The sequence below is a fragment of the Lonchura striata genome, chromosome 20 (assembly GCF_046129695.1).
Source record: "Lonchura striata isolate bLonStr1 chromosome 20, bLonStr1.mat, whole genome shotgun sequence".
NCBI classification, from domain to species: Eukaryota; Metazoa; Chordata; class Aves; order Passeriformes; family Estrildidae; genus Lonchura; species Lonchura striata.
The window spans coordinates 2925037-2949411 of NC_134622.1; the positions used below are offsets into that span (position 1 = coordinate 2925037).

At 44.8% G+C, this 24375-nt stretch overlaps 1 protein-coding gene across 4 annotated transcripts in view; it reads right to left on the minus strand.

Moving 5' to 3' along the window:
* Positions 1-12319, minus strand: part of AUTS2 (activator of transcription and developmental regulator AUTS2) — a 770185-nt gene extending 757866 nt beyond the window's left edge. For all 4 annotated transcript variants that reach the window (XM_077787474.1, XM_077787476.1, XM_077787475.1 and 1 more), the window contains exon 1: positions 12029-12319. In XM_077787474.1, coding sequence (XP_077643600.1) covers positions 12029-12319 — 291 coding nt within the window. The remainder of the gene's footprint in view (positions 1-12028) is intronic.
* Between the last annotated feature and the right edge of the window lie 12056 nt (positions 12320-24375).

Here is a 24375-nt window from a genome sequence, read left to right on the forward strand (position 1 = left end):
AACCCAAAATCTCTGCCTCCTGTTGATGGAGAAGCAGGAGCCAGAGCTGAACAGCAGCCTTCACAGGGCAAAATTATGCAAAAGCTGTACTGCAGTGAAAAGGGGGGTTTTGTGCTTCTTTCCTCTGCAGTGGTTCATTGCTTTTGAAGGCTCTGCAGTGGGAACCTGTTCTGGGACGTCTCTGTGCCAGTGCCACAATTTTCTAGGGCCTCTGGGGCCACACACTGGCCCTAGAGGTAGGATCCAGGCTGCAGGACACCAGTTGGACAGTCCTGCAGGTATTAGTAGCAACAATACAGACAGGAACAGACATGAACATATTTCTTCCTGAAGTGAAATAGCAATAAAAGATTTCTTAAGCTGCCTATAACAAGGACAGGAATTATAAAAGTGAAAACTTACAAGTTTGTTGCTAATTCATTAACAACAAGACATCTGCATCAAATATCTTATATTTCAATGCCAAGGGCAACAAGCAGAGGAACACATACACAGCATGGTGCAAAAAATCACCAATGCAAGGGAAACTTGGAACTGGGCATTCAGTAGCCAGGTCCTGCAAAGTGCATGGTCCAGGTCTTATCATTGTCAGCTCCCCAAAATGATCTAGTGAATCTGGGCAAAAGCATTTCAAAGACTTTAATCCATGTGAAATATTACTTCCTGGAACCGGAAATTCAATCCCTAGCAATGAAAACAAAAGCACACTCATAAACGCACCTTTCAACTCAGCCAATATATTAGCCATATTTAGGCTCATGCATTCTCAAAAAAATCCTTTACTCATTAATATAAAGTAAACTTGAAATGATTGCTATAATTGCAGTTAAAAAATTAATCATGTTTTGAGATAAATGCAGATAAAAGCATGTTTTACTAATTATCTTTTGAAGCTTCGGCTCATGAAAGATTAAAGGTGGAAGAAAAGTTGTTGAAATATTGAAGACAAAAAATCCTACCATTTGAAATCACTTTGAAGCCTTGTACCTCGTATAAGTGATCCTTAATGTCCAGATGTACTAAAAAAGGATTCTCTTTAATTCAGAAGAAGTCAAACCAAACATGCCAATTGGAATTTTAATGCCATCAGCTCTCTGGAAATTGGTGCATTTAGCAGCCCCCACTCTGCAGAATTCCAGACCATAGCAGGATTTTCTTGTGGCTTATCCCTAGCTGTGACAAAAAACTTCAAGCCCGAATTCAAAGCTGAGTTCTAGAATTTCAGGTTTCATTGAGCTCTCCAGAGCTCCCATAGTACCAACCTACTTATAACTAGTTTTACATACTCAAGCAACCATCTGAGGAGCCCACAAAAGATAGCACTTTTCCCACTCAGGGAGGAGGGGCTGGAGGCACAGAATCAGGGTTTAACAGAAGACCCTCATCACCAGCCACAGGGTTATTCACAAGCCACATGAAGATTTGTTTCTGTGCCCGGGCACCTAAAGGAATGCAGGTTATCTGGGGTGCAAATTACACAAAAGCAAGGCTGGCATTTCCATTCACAGCCCTGGAACTAACAAGGCAAATAATTCCCTTCCTGCTCCATACCACCAGCCTATTTGACATCAGCAGTTTGCAGACTGAGCGTTAATTAGGAGAGCAGATCTATTGACCACAGACTGAAATGGATGTCCACAACTCCACTGGAAATGTTTTAGGTTTCTGCAAATTGAAACAAGTTGAAAAATACTCTTAGGTAAAAATCCTAAGCAACTTTATAGCCATTTCAATGACCTTGTACCAATTTCCATCACATCTGAATTGGTGCAAAAGTATACATTTTAGAAGTTTGCACTGCAGCGTGACAGAAGCAAAGCCTGTTGTAAGAGGGCAGTTTTCAAAAAGCATTGAACTGTGCTCAAAAGCTAGAGAGTGTCAATGTCAAGGACTCTTCAGTGCTCTGGAGTTTGAAGAGTCAGGGCAGATCTGAAATGGAGCAGCTGACACCTCTTTGCTAAGGGAAGGGTCCCACTGTAAAGAACATTATTCCCCAGCAGCCCCCTGCACTGTATTTCTCCTTGCTCCTTTCCCCTCACCCCACAGCCTTTAACCCCTCTGCCCATCACAAAGCACGGTGACACCAAATTATTAAATTCTACCCTTGCTGCAAACCTGAGCAGGGCTAGGTAAATGATTAAATAGTTGGGTTTTTCATAACCACATATCCAAGGAAATTTGCCAATGTCTTTTTATTTGCATATCTGGCAGACTGCCCCAGAGAACTAATACATAAGTGACAGCGTACAGGTGTATTAGTTTAGAGTTTGCCTTTAATCTAGAGGTGTCAATTTGCTTCTGTTTTAATTACATCCATCTTGATATGTTATTACAACCTCATGAAACTTCTTCATTATGTGAATGGCTATAAATACATACACATGACAAACAGTTGTTATAAATTTTCTGGTTCAGCAGTGGAGGCACAATATCTTAGCCCACACATCATGTTCATTTAAAATTGCTGCTCTCCCTCTCCTCTCTACCCCACTCCATTCCCTTCCTTCTCTTTTCTTTCATCCAATACCAAAATATTTTCCCCCTACATGTAATGGATTCTCTAATATTTACTAGTAGCTGCATCCCAATACAAATACTCTCAGCTTAGGGAGCTGTTTCACCCCATGTGTGTTCGGGGCTGCACCTCTGTGAGATGTCTGCTTGTCATTAGGCAAATATAAGGAGATTGCACTGAGGCCTTATAAACATGCAAAGATCCTCTTTTGTAGCTACATAATTCACTGAGTTTTTCAATACACATCCCGAGGTTGAAAACTTGGCTAATCTATCCACCAGATGTATCTTTATGATCCCAGAACTCATTAAAATTTACTTTTTTTCCCCTCTTTTTTTAAAGTCCAGCAGACTCAGCTGTTGAGCTACATTAATTGCATTTTATTTTTTTTTCCATAGTTAAAATGACTAATGCTAGCGAGTCACTGCCTACAAGCACAATAGCCAGACAGCAAAAATTAGTAGGACTTCTAATCGTTCAGTAATATCCAAATCCCATAAAATTAAGAGAGGCAATTTGGTCCTCTCAAAACAGATGGTTTTGATTTTCAGTATTTATTTTTAATTTTCTTTAAGGGGAGAAAAGAGAGGAGAAGAGACACAAATTCACACCAAAAGATTCCATTCAAAGGTCAGACTGCCCTTGACAAGAATTAAACCTCACGACACCAACAGAGTCACAACATAAATCGTCCCCAACAGCAGCACTTCTTCCCTTGCCTTCTTACCACACAGACATCAAAAAGGTCAAAACTACTTTCACTGCCTCAGCCCTGCATCAGTGCCCTCTCTGATGGACGCCATGCCATGCCAGCCATTCCCAAAAATCTGGAGCAAGCTGGAGAGTGTGTGTTACCCAGCTCTTGCAACCTCCCAGCTCCTTCTCCTGGGCATTCTGGAAGCTGGGCAACAGATCCCAGGTTCTGGAGGAGCCCTGAAGACACTCATGGTACCCTCTGGAAGCATGTGGTGCTAAGCACCCGGATGTGGAGGCAACAAGAGGAAGGTGATAGAAGTTGTCAGGAGCCAGGTGAAGACCAAAGCCACATTCTTGGCCACAAGTCAGGTTCTTTGGCCACCTCTCTACCACTCCCACCATCCATGTAAGCAAGGAGCCAGGTCCTTCAGCCACCTATCCTCTATTCCCACCTTCTGCAGAAGTAGATGTCTCATAAAAACAAAGCAAAACAAAAAAAAAAAAAATCAGATTTTCAGACTGAAAGGTCTCAGGTCACTTAGGACTTCCAGAGAGAAAAGAAACAAAAATCAGTGCCAAGAGCAATTATCACCATGTTTGTAATTCATCTCAGTCTCAAAAATAGGAAATGGTGTGCAAACAACAAAATATAGACTGTCAGGATTTGCCAGGAGGGAGAAGTTTCACCACACAGGTTTTGTTCCCTGCTCTTCTGTACACACAAGCCACCCAAGCGTGGTCCTGGAGAAGTCAGTAGCAACAATTTCTGTCTCACTGGTTCCACTCCACAGGCAAAGGAATTAAATTACCTTTACTACACCAGGAGGGTGAGTTAGGAGCAGCTGTAGGACACAATAGAGCAAGCTGCAAGAGGGTCCCCAAGGATGGGCCTCCTGGGACATGGAAACCCACACCTGCACCTAGGGAAACAGGCAGCAGTGGCTCTGGATTCCACTGACAAGTAAGTGGGTACCTGCACCAGGTATTATCGCTGTTACACACTCTCCTCTAAAACACTGCTCCTCTCACAGTCAGCCTATGACAGAAAAAGGCTGCTCACAAACTTTCATTAATTTGGCCTGATTCTGACCACTACTTAATTTCATGGGAGTGTACAACATGTTTTAAACTAGTTAGCATTACTCCACAACACACAAGTAAGTACCTCTTCAGAATTTCAGCCACCCAAATGTTAATCTAACCTAGAACCTCCTGGTGCCTACCTCTATTTGTTTCTGGTGTTCACTGTCAACCTGCACCATGCACAAACCTGCTCCAGGTGGCTTCACATAAATGCTGCTCAGCACAGGGCTCGTCCCAAAGGCTGACAGTGTTTGCCTCTTTTCATGAGCTCATCCAACAAAGGACAAGTCTTGTGTCTGGATGGGGAGGATAGGTTGGCAGTAGTTTTAGTCTCAAACCATTAAGTCTCCTTTGGTACCAAGTAAAAGTATGAAAAGGCACAATTTATAAGAGCACAAATTGTAGAGGAGAAGAAACTTCCACTTTAGGAAGCTGGGAAACACATGTGAGACAGATTAAAGGGTGATCATTCCTGGAAAGAACAGCGAGCTGAACACCTGCATGGCTCTGAGTAACTACTCCCGTGTGGAGCTGGTATGTTAATCATATCAGTAATATGTGCATCAGCCAGCATTACACAATCAGAAGTTCAGCCAGCCAGAACTTGGGCACATCAGATATCAGCACACCTCTGCACTTCTCCCATGCCTTTGTCTCAGGATATTTTAAAAACAGCAGGACTGAGATGCACACCAAATACCAAGTAAATCCACATGGAGCATATGCACCATGATCAAATTAAACCTCATGAGTAGAACCTCACTAACACAATAGTATGTGCAGGGCCAAGGGATAATCCACTTCTTTTGCTGACTTACTCCACCACTACTGCACAGAGGATGACAGAACCGAAACTCCTGGCTATAGTATTTACCAGACTGAAGACATAACCTTTTGGTTAAAACCTTCTCTCTCCACCACGAGTGTGTGAACTTCAGCAGCAGTGTTGCCAAGAGACAAGGAGAAAAATCTCAAGACATTAAGGTAACACAGTATTTAAAGGCAAACAGTACAGCAGAGCTGAGCTGGGGATCTGACAAATTGCCACTGCACGTTCTGCTGTTACAGCAAAACAAATCCCTACCTGCATTAGCCATTCCTCAAAGTGGATTTTCATATCCATTTCACAACAAAGGAGTTTAGAGGACTATGATGTTCTGAAGTGGTCTTCACCACGGCTTGGCATTGAGTCAAAAAGACAGCAAACCAACTATACAGAAAAATGCACGCAGCTGGTAATTTGTGGCACATACAGAGCCAAACCCCAACAAGAATACAAGATATTGAACTGATAAATTATAAGGATGATGTACAAAAAGACAGAGAAATGTTGGATGCAATTTTCTCTTGCAGAACCAAGGCAACACTGTAGTTCAAGTGCAGGAAAACTGAGAGTTAAACATTTCCACAATTCAGCCTGCAACTTCCTAACTCCATTACCTTTTTATTAATTGCATTTGAGACTTCACTAAACTTGAGCTTGGGCTATTTTTAAAACCTATCTGACTCAACTTATTGTTGCTCAGAACAAAGATTAAACTTCTAATTTAGCTGCAGATAATTACAACGCTGCAGGTCAGACCCCCAGTGTAATGTGGTAGGGTGTCCCAGTCAAACTGATAGGTGTTCAGAAAAACCCCAAAAAAAAAGAGTGGCCGAGCTGGGGGAAAGAGGGATCATCTTCAGCAAGAGAGGAATCCTTCTGCCTTCCTCCCCGCTGAAGTTACCAGGATTAATGACTCCTAAAGTAGGGACAGATTTGGTAGAGTGTCTCCCCTTGGTACTGACAGCAGGGCTCTCACCAAGGAGCATTTTCCTACACAGCAATGGATCTTTCCTGAAACTTCCCCTTTTGGTAACAACATCCCCCTCTAGTTCTCTGCGTTCCCATACAGTCCCTGCTATTTCTGTATTGATCTCCGTGTTGTAAGTCAATCTTTCAATTACTCAGACCCTTGATGTCTTTCTGATGATTTTTTTTTTTGCCTTTCCCTAATGATCATTTTCCTTCCAAGTTCCTGATCCTTTACCCTTATTTTATAAATCACAGAATCATATAACTGTTTAGGTTGGAAAAGGCCTCTAAGATCACAGAGTCCAACCATTAACTCAGCACAGCCAGCCCCACTGCTAACCATGTGTCCAAGTGCCACATCTACACTTCTTTTAACTCTCTCCAGGGATGGTGACTCCACCACTGCCCTGGAATTTACACTCCTTCAATGCTAGCAAAGGCCCCAGGTATTTAATCAGAAAGGGCTTACTTACTACCCCAAGTAGCAGGAAAAAAATATGCCAAGGGAGAATAAGGGTGTCTTTTGTCTTTTGATGTGCAGCCTATTTCTCATTAATGCTAATCTTAAAGAGCAGTGCTAGTGGAGATTAATTGAATCACATTCATCTAAAAGAACTTGTCCTTATAGTTTAAACTCTTCCTTCTTCAACTCAAAGCCATTGCACCTCCTACTACCACCTGAGGGAATGGCAAAAATTCCCACTTTCATTACATGGTTACCTTCAGGAGCTTAAAAGAATATTTATGCAACAATCACAATCCTTGGTCATTATCTGCCCAAAGAGACAGCTTCAGCTCTCCAACAGCTACGGAAATCAGCTGGAGTTAGAAGTGCCTTGCCTCCCAGAAAGGTACCAGGCTTTGCAAAATAATTTTAAAGTATTTTTAAAGTATTCAGGTACCCAAATGGTAGCAACATATGTTTCAAACATCACCCTAAACATCCCTTTTGTGGAATATGCATCCTGTTGTTTTCAGTCCCACTTTCAGTTTGAGTTGCAGTTTTTTCAGGTCTGGTCACTGAGGTTTTCATCAAGATAGTCAGCTGCTCTGTCAAGGTTATCTCGAGATTTAATCTCAGGTCAGTTTACTGTTTCCTCTAAATACACAGTGAAAAAAATAAATGCATTGCTTCGTATGATATCCCAGTGTCACAAAACTTAATGCCTCTCCTCATCCCCAGATATCTTTATTTAGTTACTCCCTTCTTTTCTCTGCTGGTCTAAATCTGCAGACTTGCATGTGCAAACAGAGACTGGGACAAACACCTAAGCATCTAAGCAGTCAATAAACACAAGAAGGGCCACCAAGATTTGCTGACAGCACTAAACAAACATCTGATGTTATGATGCTGCTGTGGTAAGGCAGAAAGATCAAATTCCTTTTGAAATATGAAGGGATAGAGACAAGGCAGAATAAACTTGCTTGAAATCTCAAAGAATTTAAGCAAACAGGCTAATCAGGCCAGCTAGAAGATTGGTGAGAAGAGAATGATTTAGGGAGGAAAAGCACACAGCAAGCCAGCCACTCTGGTGTCCAACTCAAAGCTTCTGCTGTCACATAGCCAAGCTATTTCTATTTTCAGTGGGCCATGCCTAGAGATGAGTATCACACACCAGTTATTAAAGCAAATTCCTGCATTCAGATGCATGCACAGAGCCACACTGTCAGTGCACACACACACAACTGAGACCACAGGACCTTCAAAACCTTCCTGCTACTTGCACATTTTGTTTCTGTAGTGTCTCTGTTTTAAGGTCCAGATCAGCTGTTAAGCTTTACTCCATCTAGTCTCACACTACCTGTGCAACTTGTAAAAGTGCTGCAGCTAATATCTGCCTAAACCACACAAACACCGTGGAACAATTGCTTAAAAATTATTTACACTAGGTGGATGGAATCATCTGACACAGAATTCGAAGCTCATTAAACAGCTCCCTGACAAATATTTGTCAGCATTTCTCATTTGTAATTAATTATATTGGGCTTTACCTGACGATAATTTAGCATGGTCTCAAAACAGACTAATGCCTGTGTACTGAACAGAAATTAGCTCAGCAAATGCACGCTGAGAAATTGTGACAGTTTTATGAAACAAGAATCCCCATTTAAATGCGAGTCCCCTGCTTCCCACCCCACTTCTATCTGTGCTTTATAAATATCTGTGTCCCATTTCAGGCTTGTCAGATGAGCTGCCTGAGTTGAAGCTAAACAAACATCCGCAGAAAAAACTCATTACCTTACTCAGTGTTCAGAAAACCTGAAACCAACTGCTTACTCCATAGGGATGGTCAGAGCTGACTCAGGAAACATAAAGTACTTCCCAGGCTTTAAGCCATCTTAACATTCAGGTCAGATTTCCTTTCTCATCACAGCAAACCATCTTCACCACGGCACATCAACAGCCATGTCACGTCAGTCTCCTGCCAGGACACCTCTGCACCATGGGGTAGGAGGGACACAAACATCTTCCTGAAATCTCACCTCACCAGAGAGCTCTGCAGAAGCCTCCTTGCCAGCACTGCCAGAGCACATCATGGAGAAAGTCACTCCAACAGATTGATTTATCACATTCCAAGAAATGACCTTTCCATGTCAAACTGGCGTCTAAAATTCCCACCTGGGTTTGGAGAACCTCTTGCTATTATTGCTGGCAACAAACACACCAGCAGTGCAGCACAGGCTCCTTCAAGCTGGGAAAAGCCACAGCTCGACAAGCCACTCACTAGTCACACTAACACAGGTACAGAGTGTCCGTGCCCTCCTGCTTTTCCAGGCTGGCACATTTGGGGAGTTCAGGGCAGCAACATGTGAGCAATTGCTCTGGGGAGAGCCACAGAGCTGCTGTCAGTCCAGCAAGGCCACCCGTGGGAGAATCTGGCGAATCAGATCAAATTGTAGGACCACATCTCAGCTGCTTTACTACAGATTAAGGGCTGGTTTCTGAAGGTCAAGGTTCCAAAATGCTCCCCAGTGTAAGGGACAGGCCCCTATTGAACACAGCTACACTGAAGTCTTGCAAGGCCAGGCAAAGATCAGTCTGGCTACATCTGCAATGACACTGGAATTGCTCATCTGTCACTCCAAGAAGGAAGAAATCCACAGTGAGATCCCACTGTCTTCCTTTTAACTCCCTCTTCCTGTGTATTCCCCACACAAACATTAGCAACATCAAGGTAGGGGGTGCCAGAACTGCAGAGGCAGATAACCAGAAGCAGATGGCCTCTATTTCAACACCAAACAATTTACACTTGAGAAGTATGACAAGTCTACTGACACCTGGACAGAAAAGCAGCTCCCAGAGTGGGAGCTGGTTAAAGTTTTGCTTCAAGGGATGGGAACTTTTATCAACATAACCAGAACAGATTGGACGGCTCCTCCTGAAGCTATTGTGACATGGGATCTGTGTTCTTGTGCAGAACCTGTGTCCCTGTGGCATCCACAAGCTTCACACAACCTGGTATTTTGCATAGGTTGGGCTTTTTCAGTCACCCCAACAAAAAGCAAAAGCATTTAGCAAAAGACAGCTGAAATCAAGCTGTGTGGAAGTTCTTACTCCTTTTTTTGCAACTTGATATGTAAGAAGGTCCTGGGTGACACCTCATACCCAGCCAACACACACCCCTGCAGCTGCAAGGTTGTCCCCAGAGGCAGAGAGCTCAGCCTTGTCCCTCCACAGTGGCTGTCCCCTCCTGTGTGAGCCACCATCCACCCGTGTCCCCTCTTCTGAACCGTGGGCTCAGATCCTCCAGTGGGTGAAATGTTCTGCACATTCCCTCTCGCAGTTTTTCACACCAAGCAGACAGAACAGTCTCTGCACCCTTTCAGCTGTGCTAAGCCCAAGAAAAGGCTGAAGTTCAAGCACAAGGCATGGGCTCGGAAAGTCTTGTCTACATTTTGGGCACAAGTATCTTCTGGAATCTGGGGACAATCTCCATGCCTCTAAGGAGCTGGGGGCAGACCCACAGCAGGAGGTGTATGAATACCAGAACACCTCTCCATAGCACCTAAAGCTTCTTGATTCAACTCAAACACATTAACACCTCAACATCTCACCAGGGCTGGGGTATCTCACTCCACCAGCCACTCACAACCTCCTCAGCAACACCAGAATTACAATAAAAACTTCAGGCTGCTGCATGCAACACACGGAGCAATTTCTGCCACACTGGGGCTGTGCCTTAGACACCTTCATCTCCCTCTGATCTTCAGAAACAAGTTTCTCAACGCACATACGGAGCTGCAGGAAAAAGCACCTAACAACGATTTTGTGACATTATTTCTTAACGCAGCATGAAATCGTTAGGTCAAAACGTGCCACCTATCACATGAACATTAAAAGTATGTCAAGTCTCAGTGTGCAAGCTATTGTTTTATCTGAATGTGCTATTAGCTGGCAGAACTGGGTAATGTATCTGTGCTCCTTTTTAGTGATACAGGATTATGAGAGGATGCAAGTAGTAGCCATGCTTGGCTTGGCAAAGAGAGCACAGCAATTATTTTCGAGTAGAAAATAAATAAATAAGAAGTGAAATAGAATAAAGACATTTTCTAAAATGCCCTACCAAGTTCTAAACTTGCTCTTCACTTCCTCTCCAAAAAGGACTACAGCCAAATTCCCGAGTCCTTATTGCCATAAAAATGCTTAATGACACAAACTAGGGCTTTGTTTGAGGAAAACCATAATTTTGTCCGAAACAGAAGCATACAAATTTCTCTCCTGCCGATAAACACATATTCACACTTTTGGTCTCTCTGGTTTGAGCAGGGCACTTGCAGATGGGCTCACCAGGTGAGAAATGGTGGATAAATTGAATCTGGACATTACCTCAGCATTTGTTCCTTATGGCTTACATGAGTCTAACACCAACCATGTGGAGGTTTGTTGGAGTGAACAAATCCTCGCTTAATTACAACAGAGTAAATTCTGTTGGAGCTGTGGTGTGGTGGATACAGGTGTAACCAAGGACAAAATCTGGCTACAAAACAAGAAACAAATTAAAACAAACAAAAAAATACCCTGAAAATCCACTAAGTATTCCTGGCTAAATATTTAAACATCTAAAAAGCTACAGAGAATTTTTTTTTTTTGTTAAACAATCCGCTTCACCTCCACATTATTTTGACAGTTCATCATCGCTCCAGTTGTGCCTCCAGTGCACGTAAACCCAAATAAATCTGCTTTCCACCACAGCAAACTTCTCCTGATCAGAACTTGCGAACAACAAAGCCCTTCAAACACACAGGCTGGAGGTCCCCTTCCACGGCAGCATCACAACCGCGACCCTGGCTGGGCTGACAGCGGCTCCACGCTCGCGAGTGGGCGGGCGGAGGGAACACGGCGAGGCGAGGCCGGGCCGGGCGGAGGGGAGCGACGCCCGGGAAGCCCCGCGGGGCTTCGCTTCCCTCCGCCCGGCCCGGCCTGGGCTCTCGCAGCCCCGTCGTTGGGCTGGGGGATGCCCAAGCCGCCCACCGCGGGGCCCACGCGTGACACGCCGGCAGGGAGCGCGGCAGGCCGGGCGGCCCCCGCCCGCGGCCGCCCCGACAAACACGCGCGGCCGCCCCCCCCCGCCCCGCGGACACGAGTGGGCGGCCCCGCCGGGCCACGGCGGCGCGAGAAAAGTTTGATCCGTGGGAGGGGAGGGGAAGCGCCGCCGGGGGACCGCGCACAACTCCCCGCTCCCCGCGCGGGGGGATGGCCCCGCCGCCCGCCGGGAGCGGCGCGCCGGGCTGCAGGTGTCGGCGGCGGCAGGGAGAAGGGAGGGCAGCGGGCACCCCGGGGACGCGGAGGGGGCGGCGGGACCGCCCCCGCGGGCACCCCCGGCGGGCCGGCCCCGGGACCGCGGTCAGGGCCGGGGGGGTGTCCGCGGGGCGCCGCGGGGGCTCCCCCGCCGCTGCCCCCACACAATGAGGCGCACACAAAGCGCCGCCGCTCCTACCTCCAGCGCCTCGAAAGTGACGAAGCTGGACATCGCGAAACCGTCGATAATGTCCTCTTCGGCCGAGGAGGACTCCCGCCGCTTCCTCCGGGGGGGCCGCGGCCGGGACGGCGGCGGGGGCCCATTGTCTTCCTTCTCCGAGCCCGAGGAGGAGAGCGCGGCGGCCCCGGGGCCGGCGGCCCCGCCGGCGGCACAGCCGCGCCGCCCGCCTTTGGCTCGCCGCTCCCGGTCGCGCTGGGACCGCGATCGCCGCTTCTTCCGAAGCCCGTTGCATCGCGCCGGGCCATCCATGTCTCTCGCCGGCTCTCCCTCTCGCTCTCGTCCCCCCCCGCCCCACCGCAGCCACAAATCCGGCTCCCCCGGCGGAATAACGGGGGAGGGAGGGAGGGAGAGAGGGAAGGAGAAAGGGAGGGAGGAGAGGACAGCAAGGGGGTGGGGGGGATGAAAGAATCCGAGTGCGGTTCCACCACCACCAGCAGCAAGCACCAAATGTAAGAGATTCCTATAAGCGAGCCAAGGAAAGTAATGGCTGATCTCAGGTCGCCTTTGTAAAAAAAAAAAAAAAAAAAAAGCCACGGAGAGAAAGGAAAAAAAAAAAAAAAAAGCCTCACCAAGCAGGCAATAAATCAGAATAGCGGAATGCTTTGATCAAGGGGCTGGGAGGGCGAGGATCTTCGAAAGAGAGGAAAAAAGGTTGAGAAGAAGGGGGAAAAAAATAAAGAAAGGAGACCCGCTGGAAGGAGGGAGCTGAGAGTATTTCCTTGCACAAAATTTATTTTCTTTCTTCCTTTCCTCCCCAACTAAAAGAAGTTCCAGGGGGGGAAAAAAATATATGTAGATGTACAGAACTCCCTTTCTGTCTGCGTGTGCGTGTGTGTGTGTCTGTGTGCAGGGAAGGGTGCAGCCTTCCCCTCCCCACCAACACGCACTCCTCTCCCCCTCCTCCTTTATCTCCCTGGATCAAACACAATAATAATAATAACGATGCATCCAGATGCAATTTTCTCAGGCACCGACTAGGGATGGACTCGGGAGTGGAGATCAGATCCCACCCCGGCCCCTCCAAAAACAAAACCAAACAATAAAAAGAAAGAAAAAAAGCAAAAAGAGAAAAAAAAAAGGGCGAGGAAAAAAGAGCCCCAAAACACGCCCACCCACCCCAGCTATTAATACGGATCAATCACGGCAAAATCATCGTATTAATTGTGACGAGGAGTGGGGTGGGGGGGGGGGGGTGCTGGTGACAATAGATCCGAGCGGAGGGGAGGCGGCCCCCGGGAGCGGCGGCGGCCGCAACAACAGGGCTGGTGCCCGGGGCCGCGGCGGAGCGGGGCCGGTGCCGCCCGGGCGGTGCCGCCGGTGCCGGTGCCGGGGGGCGCCCGCCGAGCCCCGCGCGGGGCGCTCGCGGTGTCGCCCCCAGCGGCCGCGCGGCCCCGCGCCGCCCACGTGACCGCCGCGCCCCGCCCGCTCCCCGCCCGGCGGCCGCGCGAAATGCGGCGCCCCCGCCGCGCGAAATAAGTCTCGGGCATGCGCGGGGGGCCTGCGCGGTGGGGCGGGCAGCACGCGCTGTGGCACCCCTTCAGAGCGCCCCTCATAGAGCCCTCACAGCCCCTCACAGCGCCCTTCACAGCGCCCTTCACAGCCCCTCACAGCGCTTCCTACAGAGCCCTCATAGCGCCCCTCACAGCACTCAGCAGTGCCCCTCATAGCGCCCTCACAGCGCTTCCTACAGAGCCCTCATAGCACCCCTCACAGCACTCAGCAGTGCCCCTCATAGCGCCCTCACAGCGCTTCCTATGTCGCCCTCACAGCGCCCCTCAGAGCGCCCTTACAGCGCCCCGCACAGCGCCCCTCACAGCCCTTCACAGCCCCTCACAGCCCCTCACAGCGCCCCTCACAGCCCCTCATAGCCCCTCACAGCCCTTCACAGCCCCCCACAGCCCCTCATAGCGCCCCGCACAGCGCCCCTCACAGCCCCTCACAGCGCCCCTCACAGCGCCCCTCACAGCGCACCTCACAGTGCCCCTCACAGCCCCTCATAGCGCCCTTACAGCGCCCCTCACAGCGCTTCCTACATCGCCCTCACAGTGCCCTCACAGCACCCCTATTCTATGGCTCCGTGATGCTGTGTCCAGCTCTTGTCCCCCTGCCCCGTCTCCTTCCCTCATGGCCCGTGGCTGCCCATGTCCCTCACAGCCTCAGTCCCTGCCCAGCCTTGTGGTGGGTTGTGCTCCTGCTGTCCTGAGGGGAGCCCGCACCCCTCTGCCCCGGGCTGGCGGCTGTGGCCATGTCGGGTGACCCTCGGACACGACTGGCGCAGATGTTGAGGCTGCGGGCAGAACAACTTGTGGCTGCCCACCTGCAGCTCACCTGGCCTTGGCTCTGCCCTTCCCACTCTGCCTTCCACCTGTATCAGCCTTGTCTTTGTTGTCTCCCCTCTTTGTGTTCCCATCTCCATGGTATTAGGGCATATTGCCTATGTGACCTCAGCACCAGGAGGGCTGTGGAACGAACAAATTTGCTTTTTAAGCCGGTTCTTACGGTCATCCTCCTCACCTTGTGCTTCTGTCTCCTGCCCAGGGGAACCTGCTGAGGGAATAGGCATAGAAGGTGAAGGGCATGTGGAGCTGTTTGGTCTGACTTTGGGGAGAAAGCATTAGGAGCAGAGCCCTGAGGGAATCAGGACATTTCCTAGGAAGAGAAAAAGAGAGAGGAACAGCACAGAACAAGATGAAGAAACCCCAACCTGTGAAGTCTCAGAGTTCAGAACAGAGAAGAGGGACTCTGGAAGAACAACACTGGTTTTCCTCCATCTACTTGGTGATCATGCTGTTGTGTATCTTGAAATATATTGGGGGAGATTGGAGGGGCAGGTAGAAAAAGAAAAATCATTTAATACTCCTCTACAAAGAACCTTCTGAACAAGAACCAAGACTGTCTCCTGTAGCTGCTAATCATTCCTTCATTGAGATCCCCAGCAAGGAGAACACACACACAGGCTGAGTGTATTTTTCCAATATTCTCCCTCTGGGCTGCTCTGACTCTCGGGGATTGAGGCTCTGCTTGACTGCATAATACGTTGTTTACTCTGTACCCTTAGGCCACCAATGGAGCAATTTTTTAGTATGTTTTCTATGAGTATTGAGTGATTGTGTGAAATAGTGGGAATCGGATATACCCTCTGTGTCCAGAAGGCAAGTGACACCTTTGCCACCTCTCTGCACACCACATCTCCCGGACAGCACACAGTGACTTCTAAGCCGGTGTGAGCCAGAGGAGGAGGAAGCACAAAGCTGTCGGTAACCCGAGACTGTGGGAGCGTGTACCTCACAGAAGGCCACGCTGCCCATTGCAGAGGCACATGGCTAGTTTTTATACATTCTCAGATATCAACCTAGAGACCATCTCCTAATCTGACCTTAGATCTCCCTGTTCAGATTTTTTTTTGCTGTTTAACAAATGAATTTCTCTATCTTACTTTGGGTTCTTTTGTCTCATAGCTGCCTGCCAGTTCTATACAATCTGACTATACAGAAGCTGCACTGGTATTGCTGAAGTGTTACAATTTCTGTGTACGGCAAGTTCAAATATTATAAGGTCTCAGTGTTCTGAAAAATATTAAGCTGTGCTGTGTCAAACAACTGTTACCTGTTGGGATTTTTTTTGAAAATAACTGTGTAATTTTCAGGGCAAAGTAATTGATTATCGTTTCCTGCATATCCATCACCATTAAAGTGACTTAAGAGATCTGTAGTCAGATACATTTCTGTAGACATTCATTGCATGGCTGAAAGTCTGCTCAGTCTGTTTTCTTCTTGAATGCATGTTTGTGGATAACGGACATGATATGTGATTCATTTTGCATTCTTTGCAGAAACAAATCCCCAGACTTGCATATCGACGGAAAAAAAATAAGATTAAAACCCATCCATCTAACTCATCCTCCATTGCAAAACATTTTTGTTCTGTGTAATATTTATGGCAAGCATTAGAAATCACAGGTCACCTTCTTGGGTACAATACAGGTGAATTACCACTTTTCTGGGTCTGATCCAGCAGGAGCATTTCCACAACCCCTAATTGATTTGGGAGTACCAGACAGATCCTCAGGAAGTTCTTTCTCCAGTGTGCTCTTGCCTCCAGCTGAGTACTTTAAGTCATCTTAGCAGAAAGAATACCACAGACCTCCATGCACATTTGTTCTTAGGCTGCCTGTTAGCTTTCCTCTGGAAATACATCTTGCCTGGCATCTGGTGTGAGAAAACAGCACGCTTTTTCCCTCTTTTTTTTTTTTTTTTTTTTTTTTTTTTCCTTAGGCTCTGGTACCTTGCTGAGTCACTGTTTTTGAGGTTAATGACTAGCGTACTCAACTGGATGCTCAGTAATTAACACCCACGGAAAGGGTACTTCTTCAGCATGTAGTAGCAGACCTATAATCTTCTGATTTGAGACAGATATCAAAAGATTTCTGTTCCTAAATAACGAAGGCAGAAGGGCTAACACAGACCAAAAGCAACAATTGCAATTTCCATGTCACCATTAGACATTGGAACAAAATAAAATTTGCAACTGTAAAAACACTAGAAGCCGTTTTCTTAGGACTAGCCCCTGGCATACCTAAATGGAAAGGATATTTTGAACTAACTTGAATATCAGGAGATAATTCATTGCTTGAGGAAAAGGCAAGAACCTTGCTTCTAGCAAGAGTAACTTGCACTGTGCTTTGGCATTAAGCTCCAAAGATGGAATTTTTAAGTTCAGTTCACATAGGAATCTCAGCAGAGGTAAATGTACATTTCTGAGGTTATGATCCTTTTAGGAGACGGGTAGTTTCAAACAGCAGTGTCTGTCTTGCAGACTATTATTTTTGTAGAAGGAGTTTGATCTGGGAACACAAAATATCCAAGAGAAATGGAGAAAAGAGCCTTTTTGTTATTGTTTCCACCCCACTCGTGCAGTGCATTTTTAAGAATAGCAAATTATGAGAACCAAAATTCTAATAAAAAATAAAAGCCAGGGTGATTGTGTGGATGGCAGAGGAATTTAAAACAGTTCCATAAAACTAAACCAATTTTATCCAAATTGTATTGCTAATCAGAGAGGATTGTCTGGCTTCATAGCTAAGGGCTGCACCTGTTGTTTTAAAAGGTGTTTTCCTAGAAGGAAGTTGGAAACAGAAACTGTTATGGAAGAAGGAGCATCCAAAGGAAACCAACAAGGAAGAATAGAAACCTGTGGCTTTTTAAAAACTCAAATAGCTCAAGACTAAAGAAGAAGGCAGTACTACAAGTAGTTACTTGAAACCCAGGGGCAGGCAGGTTTCCAGAACAACCTCTAAAGAAAATACTCAGAGAAGAGACAATTGTTCCTTTCACAAATGGAGGAACTAACCCAGTCAGTGGAACTCACTGCCACAAGGCAGCTCTGAGGTCCAGAATAATGAGAACTCTCCAAGTAACTAGAATATTGTTACAGAGTGGCTGAGGGGGATGTACATTTTAATGCCTCAGAACTTAAAACAGTTTCTAAAACAAAGAAGAGACAGGAGATTGAACTGATGGACCATCAGCCTGATCCAATCTGCCGGGTCAGGGCTGGCACGCTTCTGAACCTGTGTTCACTTCTCTGTGAAGTGTGTTTTAGTTCCTGTGTTTGGAGCAATCTATTCTCTCTGGTACCAGGAGATCAAGGGGCACGTGAAAAAGTTGGTATATTAACTGGTCCTGAAAAAGTTGAAGTTCGGATTTTTGTAGCTGGTAGAAATTATTGTGTAATGGGCAGCTATTTCTTAAAAATAGCTTAGAGTTCAGGAAATCTGGGAACTAGGGGCGGCGGGGGGGGGGAGGGGAAGAAAAAGCTGGATGGCATCAGTGGAAGTACAGATTTCCCCAGTAAAGATGATAAACTAATTCATCTATATTTCTTGTTTTTCTAGTTGGTTATAATACAATTCTGAAGTATCTATGACTAATTTTATCAGGGAAAAAACAAAAAAAAAAAAAAGAAAGAAAAATCAGACCATGGAGGGGATAAGAACTTCAGAGTCTTGATTTATTCACTCATGTGGATCTATAATAATTTACAGCAGGGGAAAATGTGGTCCCTGGAGAACAGGTCAGTCATGAGCAATAAAGCTGTGTATGTTTATCATGTATGGTCAGATAAATTAAAGAATTTTTGGATCCTGCTAATTCCTTGGGATTTTTTAATAAATACCATAAGCTGACTAAACCTGTGTTTCTAATTGCCCGAGATTCCTTATCCCACAGCCTGAACATTGGTGAATGGCAGCATTCATAATACAGGGTAAAGCAGGTGTCCCTGGGTTTCAGGAAGCTTCATTTGAAAATGTGATTCCAAGTTATGTGGATAGAAAAAATACTGTGTTGATTGTGAAATTGTAAAGATAAATGGCAAGATCAGAGTTTGTGTCATTGTGGGTGGAGTATTCTGAAGGGTTTGATGCTGCAGCCCTGTTTTACTGAATGTCTAATATCCAAAATATCAAATAAATAGTACATTAATGAAATTTGGAGACCACACTGGATTTGGAAGAACCATGAATATTCACATTGGTGGAGGAACAAGTAGAAGATTTTCACCAAGAACAAGATTTTAAAAAAATAAACATCATAGAATAGAATCACAGAATCATGAAGATTATAAAATATCTCCAAGATCCCTGGGTCCAACTTTACACCAATCACTTCCTTGTCAACCAGACCAGAGCACTGAGCACCACGTTCAGTTGTTCCTTCAACACCTCCAGGGATGGTGAAGCCACCATCCCCCTGGGCAGCCCTTCCCAATGCCTGACCACCCTTTCTGAGAACTTATTCCTGAGAAAGGTAGTTAATTCTATTCACTGTGGAAACAAAGCACCAACTGGAAATTACAGTTCTGCAGTTAGCATCCTATGAAATGGACTGATCTTCTGAGGTGAAATTCTGACCTCAGTTACATGTAAATTAGAAAACTATTATTTTCTTCAGGACACACATATGGGTTTACAATTTGATGATGGGAATTTATTTTAATGTAACTAAGAGATTAAGGACCTGCCCTTTGGACCCTTCAAAAATTGTTCGTAAAAGCATATTGCTAAGTAGGTATTACATCTCTGCCCTGAAAATTGGTCAGCTTTTATTACCAGAAAACACCAACTGTTTATAATTTAGTGAAGCTGAGTTCAGATTGAAATATTGCATGCTGTACAAGTTCTGCTTATATGTCACAGGAAACAACCAATTTACAGCTTTCCTTCTCTCTCACCTTCACCAAAAAGCATGTAAAAGAAACACAAGAATGGGTTTGTTCCACCATTTCAAATGAATGTTTAAGAGAAACTATGTTTTGGCCCAACACAGGTTATGCTATAGAGAGAACTACACGAAATTTAATAGCCTGGGTTATCCAGAAGGTCAGACTACCTGATCCTGGTCTTTTCTGGCCTTTTAAGCCTATGAATAAATTAGAAACCTGATCTCTGAAAGTTTTAATTTCAGAGCAGTCTTTGTGAGAAGGGGTGGAGTAGAATCCCTAATGAATTACATCCTCCTCCAACATTCATTTTTCTCCCTGAGAAACGGTTTCTTTTGAAAAACAGTGTTTAGTTCCCCATCTTCTAAATTACAAAAAAATTATATCTCTTTATGTCTTACACTGTACTGTCTGCCAGCACAGCAATTATTAAAGCATTTTTATTGATATTACACAGCTCTCTATGAAATGTGAATTAAATTTATCATGAAAATTGATTTTTAATGACAACTCAAGTTTACATTTCTGAAGTCCATGCTTTTCCAGTATTTTTCGTTGGCACTAGAGTAGTACGGCTACAATACCTTTATTTGTCAGAAATTGATTAGGAAATATCCTGTAGTTTACTCACATTTATCAGTGTGATTCTGCTGATGAAAACAATGAAGTTTTCTGTTGGAGTTCATCTGCAGAGATCAGAAGTGAGCTAAATCGTCCAAATCTGCACACCCAAGTACCTGAAGTCCCTCAGCTGCACTTAGGCATTTACAAGACTGTCTTGATTTTTAAAGATGTTGAATAGGCTGAGCTTTCGTTCTGGTTTTATGAGAATTATGGGACATACATCTCTGAAATCAATCTGTCATCCTCTCCTCTTTTTCCCTACATATTATCTTTCCTTATTATTAATGATATGCTGAAGGTAACTTCTGGATTAGCAGCCTGAACATGGCCGTGGATGCTAACCCAGTTACACTGCAGGGAATGCTGCTTTTTAATCTGCCTGGTTCTTCAGCTGCTCCCAATGGAAAAGGAGAGAGAATTCTCTGGGCTTGTTGTATTGGTGTGTTTTGATGAAAACAGTGGTCTGACACAGAACATGCTGGAGCAGAGTCTGGGCTCACATCATGACTAGGTGTCCTCTGGCCTTAAATAATCTCAGGACAGAAAAGTACAATGTGAAATCAAATGCAATTATTAACTACTCCAAACAACATTACACCAACTGAGCGTCAAGTGTGCTTGGTGCTCTGGTAGCTTTCAGAAGGAAATTAGGGCTGTATTAGTGTAATTTACTGTGGATCAAACCCTCAGTTTGGCAAAAATGTCACTTATGCATCTCCAGAATTGTTGTATTTCTTACTTGTGCATCTCCAGAATCATAACATTTCTGTAAGACATATCTGTGCAGGAGTTGGGGGGAAGCTTGCCTTGTTTTTCATTGGCTGATGGGGGAAGGATTATTGTTTGCTGTTAAAAATGATCCCAAGCAAACATTTACAAGGTCTTCTGTGACTAATAAAACCTGAGTGTTTGAAAATGTACTACAACTCAAGTTGTTGTTTATAGATAATTCTCTTAGATCCAAATGCTTCCATCTGAAAGGGCTGTGCAGAGAAAAGAAGGGAGAAGGAAATTTGATGGAAGGTCCCAGAAAGCAAAGGGAGAAGAAATCTGCAATTTCTCTCATTTTAACACATCATGTGCTTAACTTGGGCACTGAGGAAGTCCCCTGGGCAGTGTGCTTACCTGTGCTAAGATCTGGGAGGAGGATAGTCCTGGCCTGGCTGGGTGGGGTACTGACACATTGGAATCTCTTCTGGAAGGTGATCTCAGACAGAGTGAGGCTATCTTATTCTTGGTATAATCTCTGTAATAGTGCAAACATGATCATAGGTGTGTGAAAGTGCCTAGGAAGAGCCTGTCTTTACAGGAGTGCCCTGAGATTCAGGCAGAGGATTTTGATCATCCTCAGCTAGTTTGGCATATTCTGTAGATGTAAAGGATAGTAAAGTCCTTTCCTCTCTGGATTATATTGTGTATTTCCAGCCATTTTTTCACCTCTTCCTACACTCAGACCCAAAGTCATGTTCATGAGCAAGAGATGAGACAAGGGGTAGAGGCATTTTCTCACAGTCCTGCAAGATGTGGTATGGCTGCTGCTCCTACAATGATGCAGCTCCCTCCAGGGAGGAATGAACATATTGTCCTGCCCTCCCATTTCTTGGGTTTTAATCTCATTTTTTCCAATCTTTATGACCTTCTACCTGTGCTGTCTTGCATCTTGTTCATGACTACTCAACTTTGCATTTTGTTCTGGAGAAATGGAGATTTCAGCCATCTCTGGAAAAGCAAGTTTGTTTGTTTGTTTGTAAACAATATATAAATAATGACTGGCAGCCTTGTGTCATGGGACAACGAATCCTCCTAACTATTCAAGATAACTGGAAATCTAAGGCACCTTTAAAAATCCCAGAATGGTTTGGGTTGGAAATGACCATAAAACTTATCTTGTTCCACCCCCTGCCATGGGCAGGGACATCTTCCACTATCCCAGGCTGCTCCAAGCGCATCCAGCCTTGCCTTGGACACTGCCACAGCTGCTCTGGGTAACCTGTGCCCAACCTACAGATCTGATAATATTCTGCAGATAGTGTACAAGCAGCCTTGATATTTACAGAACTTCACTGATAATGTCTCATTGTTTGCTTGCCCAAATCTAAAATATCCCATCAGCAGACACTGTATATATTCTGTTCTGAGAAGGCAATCCCTTTTTATCTTCCGTGAATTTGAAAATACACCATGCTCCTTGCACAGAAAATAAAAATAATAATGAGGCAGGCACAAGCAATATAAATCAATATAGCACTATTGATGTCAACAGAGCTATGCAAATATATACTCACTGAGGATGACACATAAAATCAAGCCCTAACTTTATATGGAAAAAGATAGAAACTACAGCAGCAGTATTAACTACACTTTCCAGCTATGCTCAAAATGGATTTTGGAATAAGTCATAGTTGTAATAAGTAATTTGAGAGGGTTGTGAATTCTTCTGTGAGCTTGTTGCATCAGAAGACAGAAGAAAAATCAGAGCACAGGCTTGCAAGTTATATTCCCCCCGATATTAACAATAAAACTGTAACACTTCTTTGTTTTAAATAACAATTCTAACCAGGCTTTGCAGGTTGTTGTAAATTCTGCTGTGACCCAAAGTGTCAGGGTTGCAAAGTGACATCAGAGAAGCCACTACAGGTAAGTGATTTGCATCAGCCGTGGTCAGCTTTAGAGTTTTACTGAAAACATCATTATTGCAGAAATAAGTTCTGGCTGCAATGAGCATTGTGGTCACACTGCAGGAGAAGTTCCCAGTGAGGGAATAAAGATCCTAAAGACTAAACACCAAACATACCAGTGTCATTAGTTCATTGCTACTCTTCTTAGCAGAAGAAGATGTTGGATTCACACAAAGCTGTGGTGGTGGTGACAGACCAATAAATCTTTTCATTAAATTGCCAGTCCAACACTAGTTGACCAGCACAAGACTTACCATATGTGTGAAGCCACTCCGTGATCTGATTAGCTCCTCCTGACTCTGAGGTTATCTACTGTCAGAACTTAACACAGAAATGAGTAAACAAAGGGTAAATAAAGCAAAGAACACAAGAAAGGTTAGTTAATAAATTAATATCTTAGAAATTAATGCATGCAATTACATCAGAAGTTCATGTAACAAAACTTATATGAGTTATATATAAACCTAGTATTCATTTCACAGATGGAATTACACCTCATGCACATTAACAGAGATAATTACTGAAACACCAAGACCACCTTGGCTCCTGTATCCTGAAAAGAACAAAAAAGAAAAGGAATCATTGCTGCAGCAAATTGTAGGTGTTAAAAGGCTCCAAAGAATGTTCAACTAGTAGACAATTTTAAGTAAAGCTAATAAAACATGGTCACTTCATTATTCATTCATGAGAAAAGGCTGAGTTCAGACGCTGTTTCAGTGGAGAAGCTGCTCTATGATATCCTGTCTCTTGTTCATCATTCCCACAATCTCCATACATATCTTGTTTGTGTAGCAATTCTTTCAGTGCACTGAAGATCAACCAGCCCAGGGAAGTTAAGGAAGAAATCCCCACTGTTTTAATAGACTTTAAATCCAGCCTTGATCACCATCTTCCCAATTCTGGGATGGAGCATGGCACAGCACAGAACCTCATTCTGCTTTCCAAGGAATAACCTCTCCCTTGTTTCCCTGAATCCCTATGAAAATCCTGGGTCTGCTCCTCATGGGTTCAGTTGCAAGATTCTCTTTGCCTTTAATTTGGAGCAGGACTGGAAGATCAGATGAAGAGCCACATCAGGAGATTTATGATCTGTTTTCTGGCTCTGGTTCTGATACATGTCGTGAATAATGGTGTGCAAATTACTCCAGTCATTTGTTCTTCACTCAGATGGTCATGGAAACAGGGATGGAATTAATTTCCCTGTTTGCAAAGTGCCTTGACACCACTCACAAGAGCACAGGTGAGCCAAGGCTGTGGCTCTGAGGACAGGCTGCCTCAGGCATGGAGGGCCACGGTGAGCAGAGGCTTCCAGAGTCAGGCAATTTGGATACAATCTGTGGGAATTTTCATAGGCATCCAGATCACCAAGACAAGCTTAAAATATCATCTTTAAGCATCATCAGTCATAATCACTCCAGCATTTTGCCCCAGTCATCTTCACGTGCTTAGCCAGTTCACCACTTTCTCTTTGCATTCTTCCTGCCTCTTTTCAGGCAGAGCCCTTTGAGCCATTAAACTTCCAGGAGTGTGACCTCCTGTCATATGAGAAAAACACCAAATAGTTAAATAAACAAGGAGCATCCGGGTCCATTGAAGAAAGAGTTTGGTTGGGCAGAAACTAGTTTATAATTTTACTGATCTGATGCACCTTATTTTCATCTCATTTTCTTGTCAGTGTTGTTACGTTTTAAAATTCAATCCCTTGATCTGACATTTTCTTCTGTCCTCCATGCCACTTGCTAAAATTACTCTTTCATTTTCCAATGCAGCTTTTTTTTTTTCCTG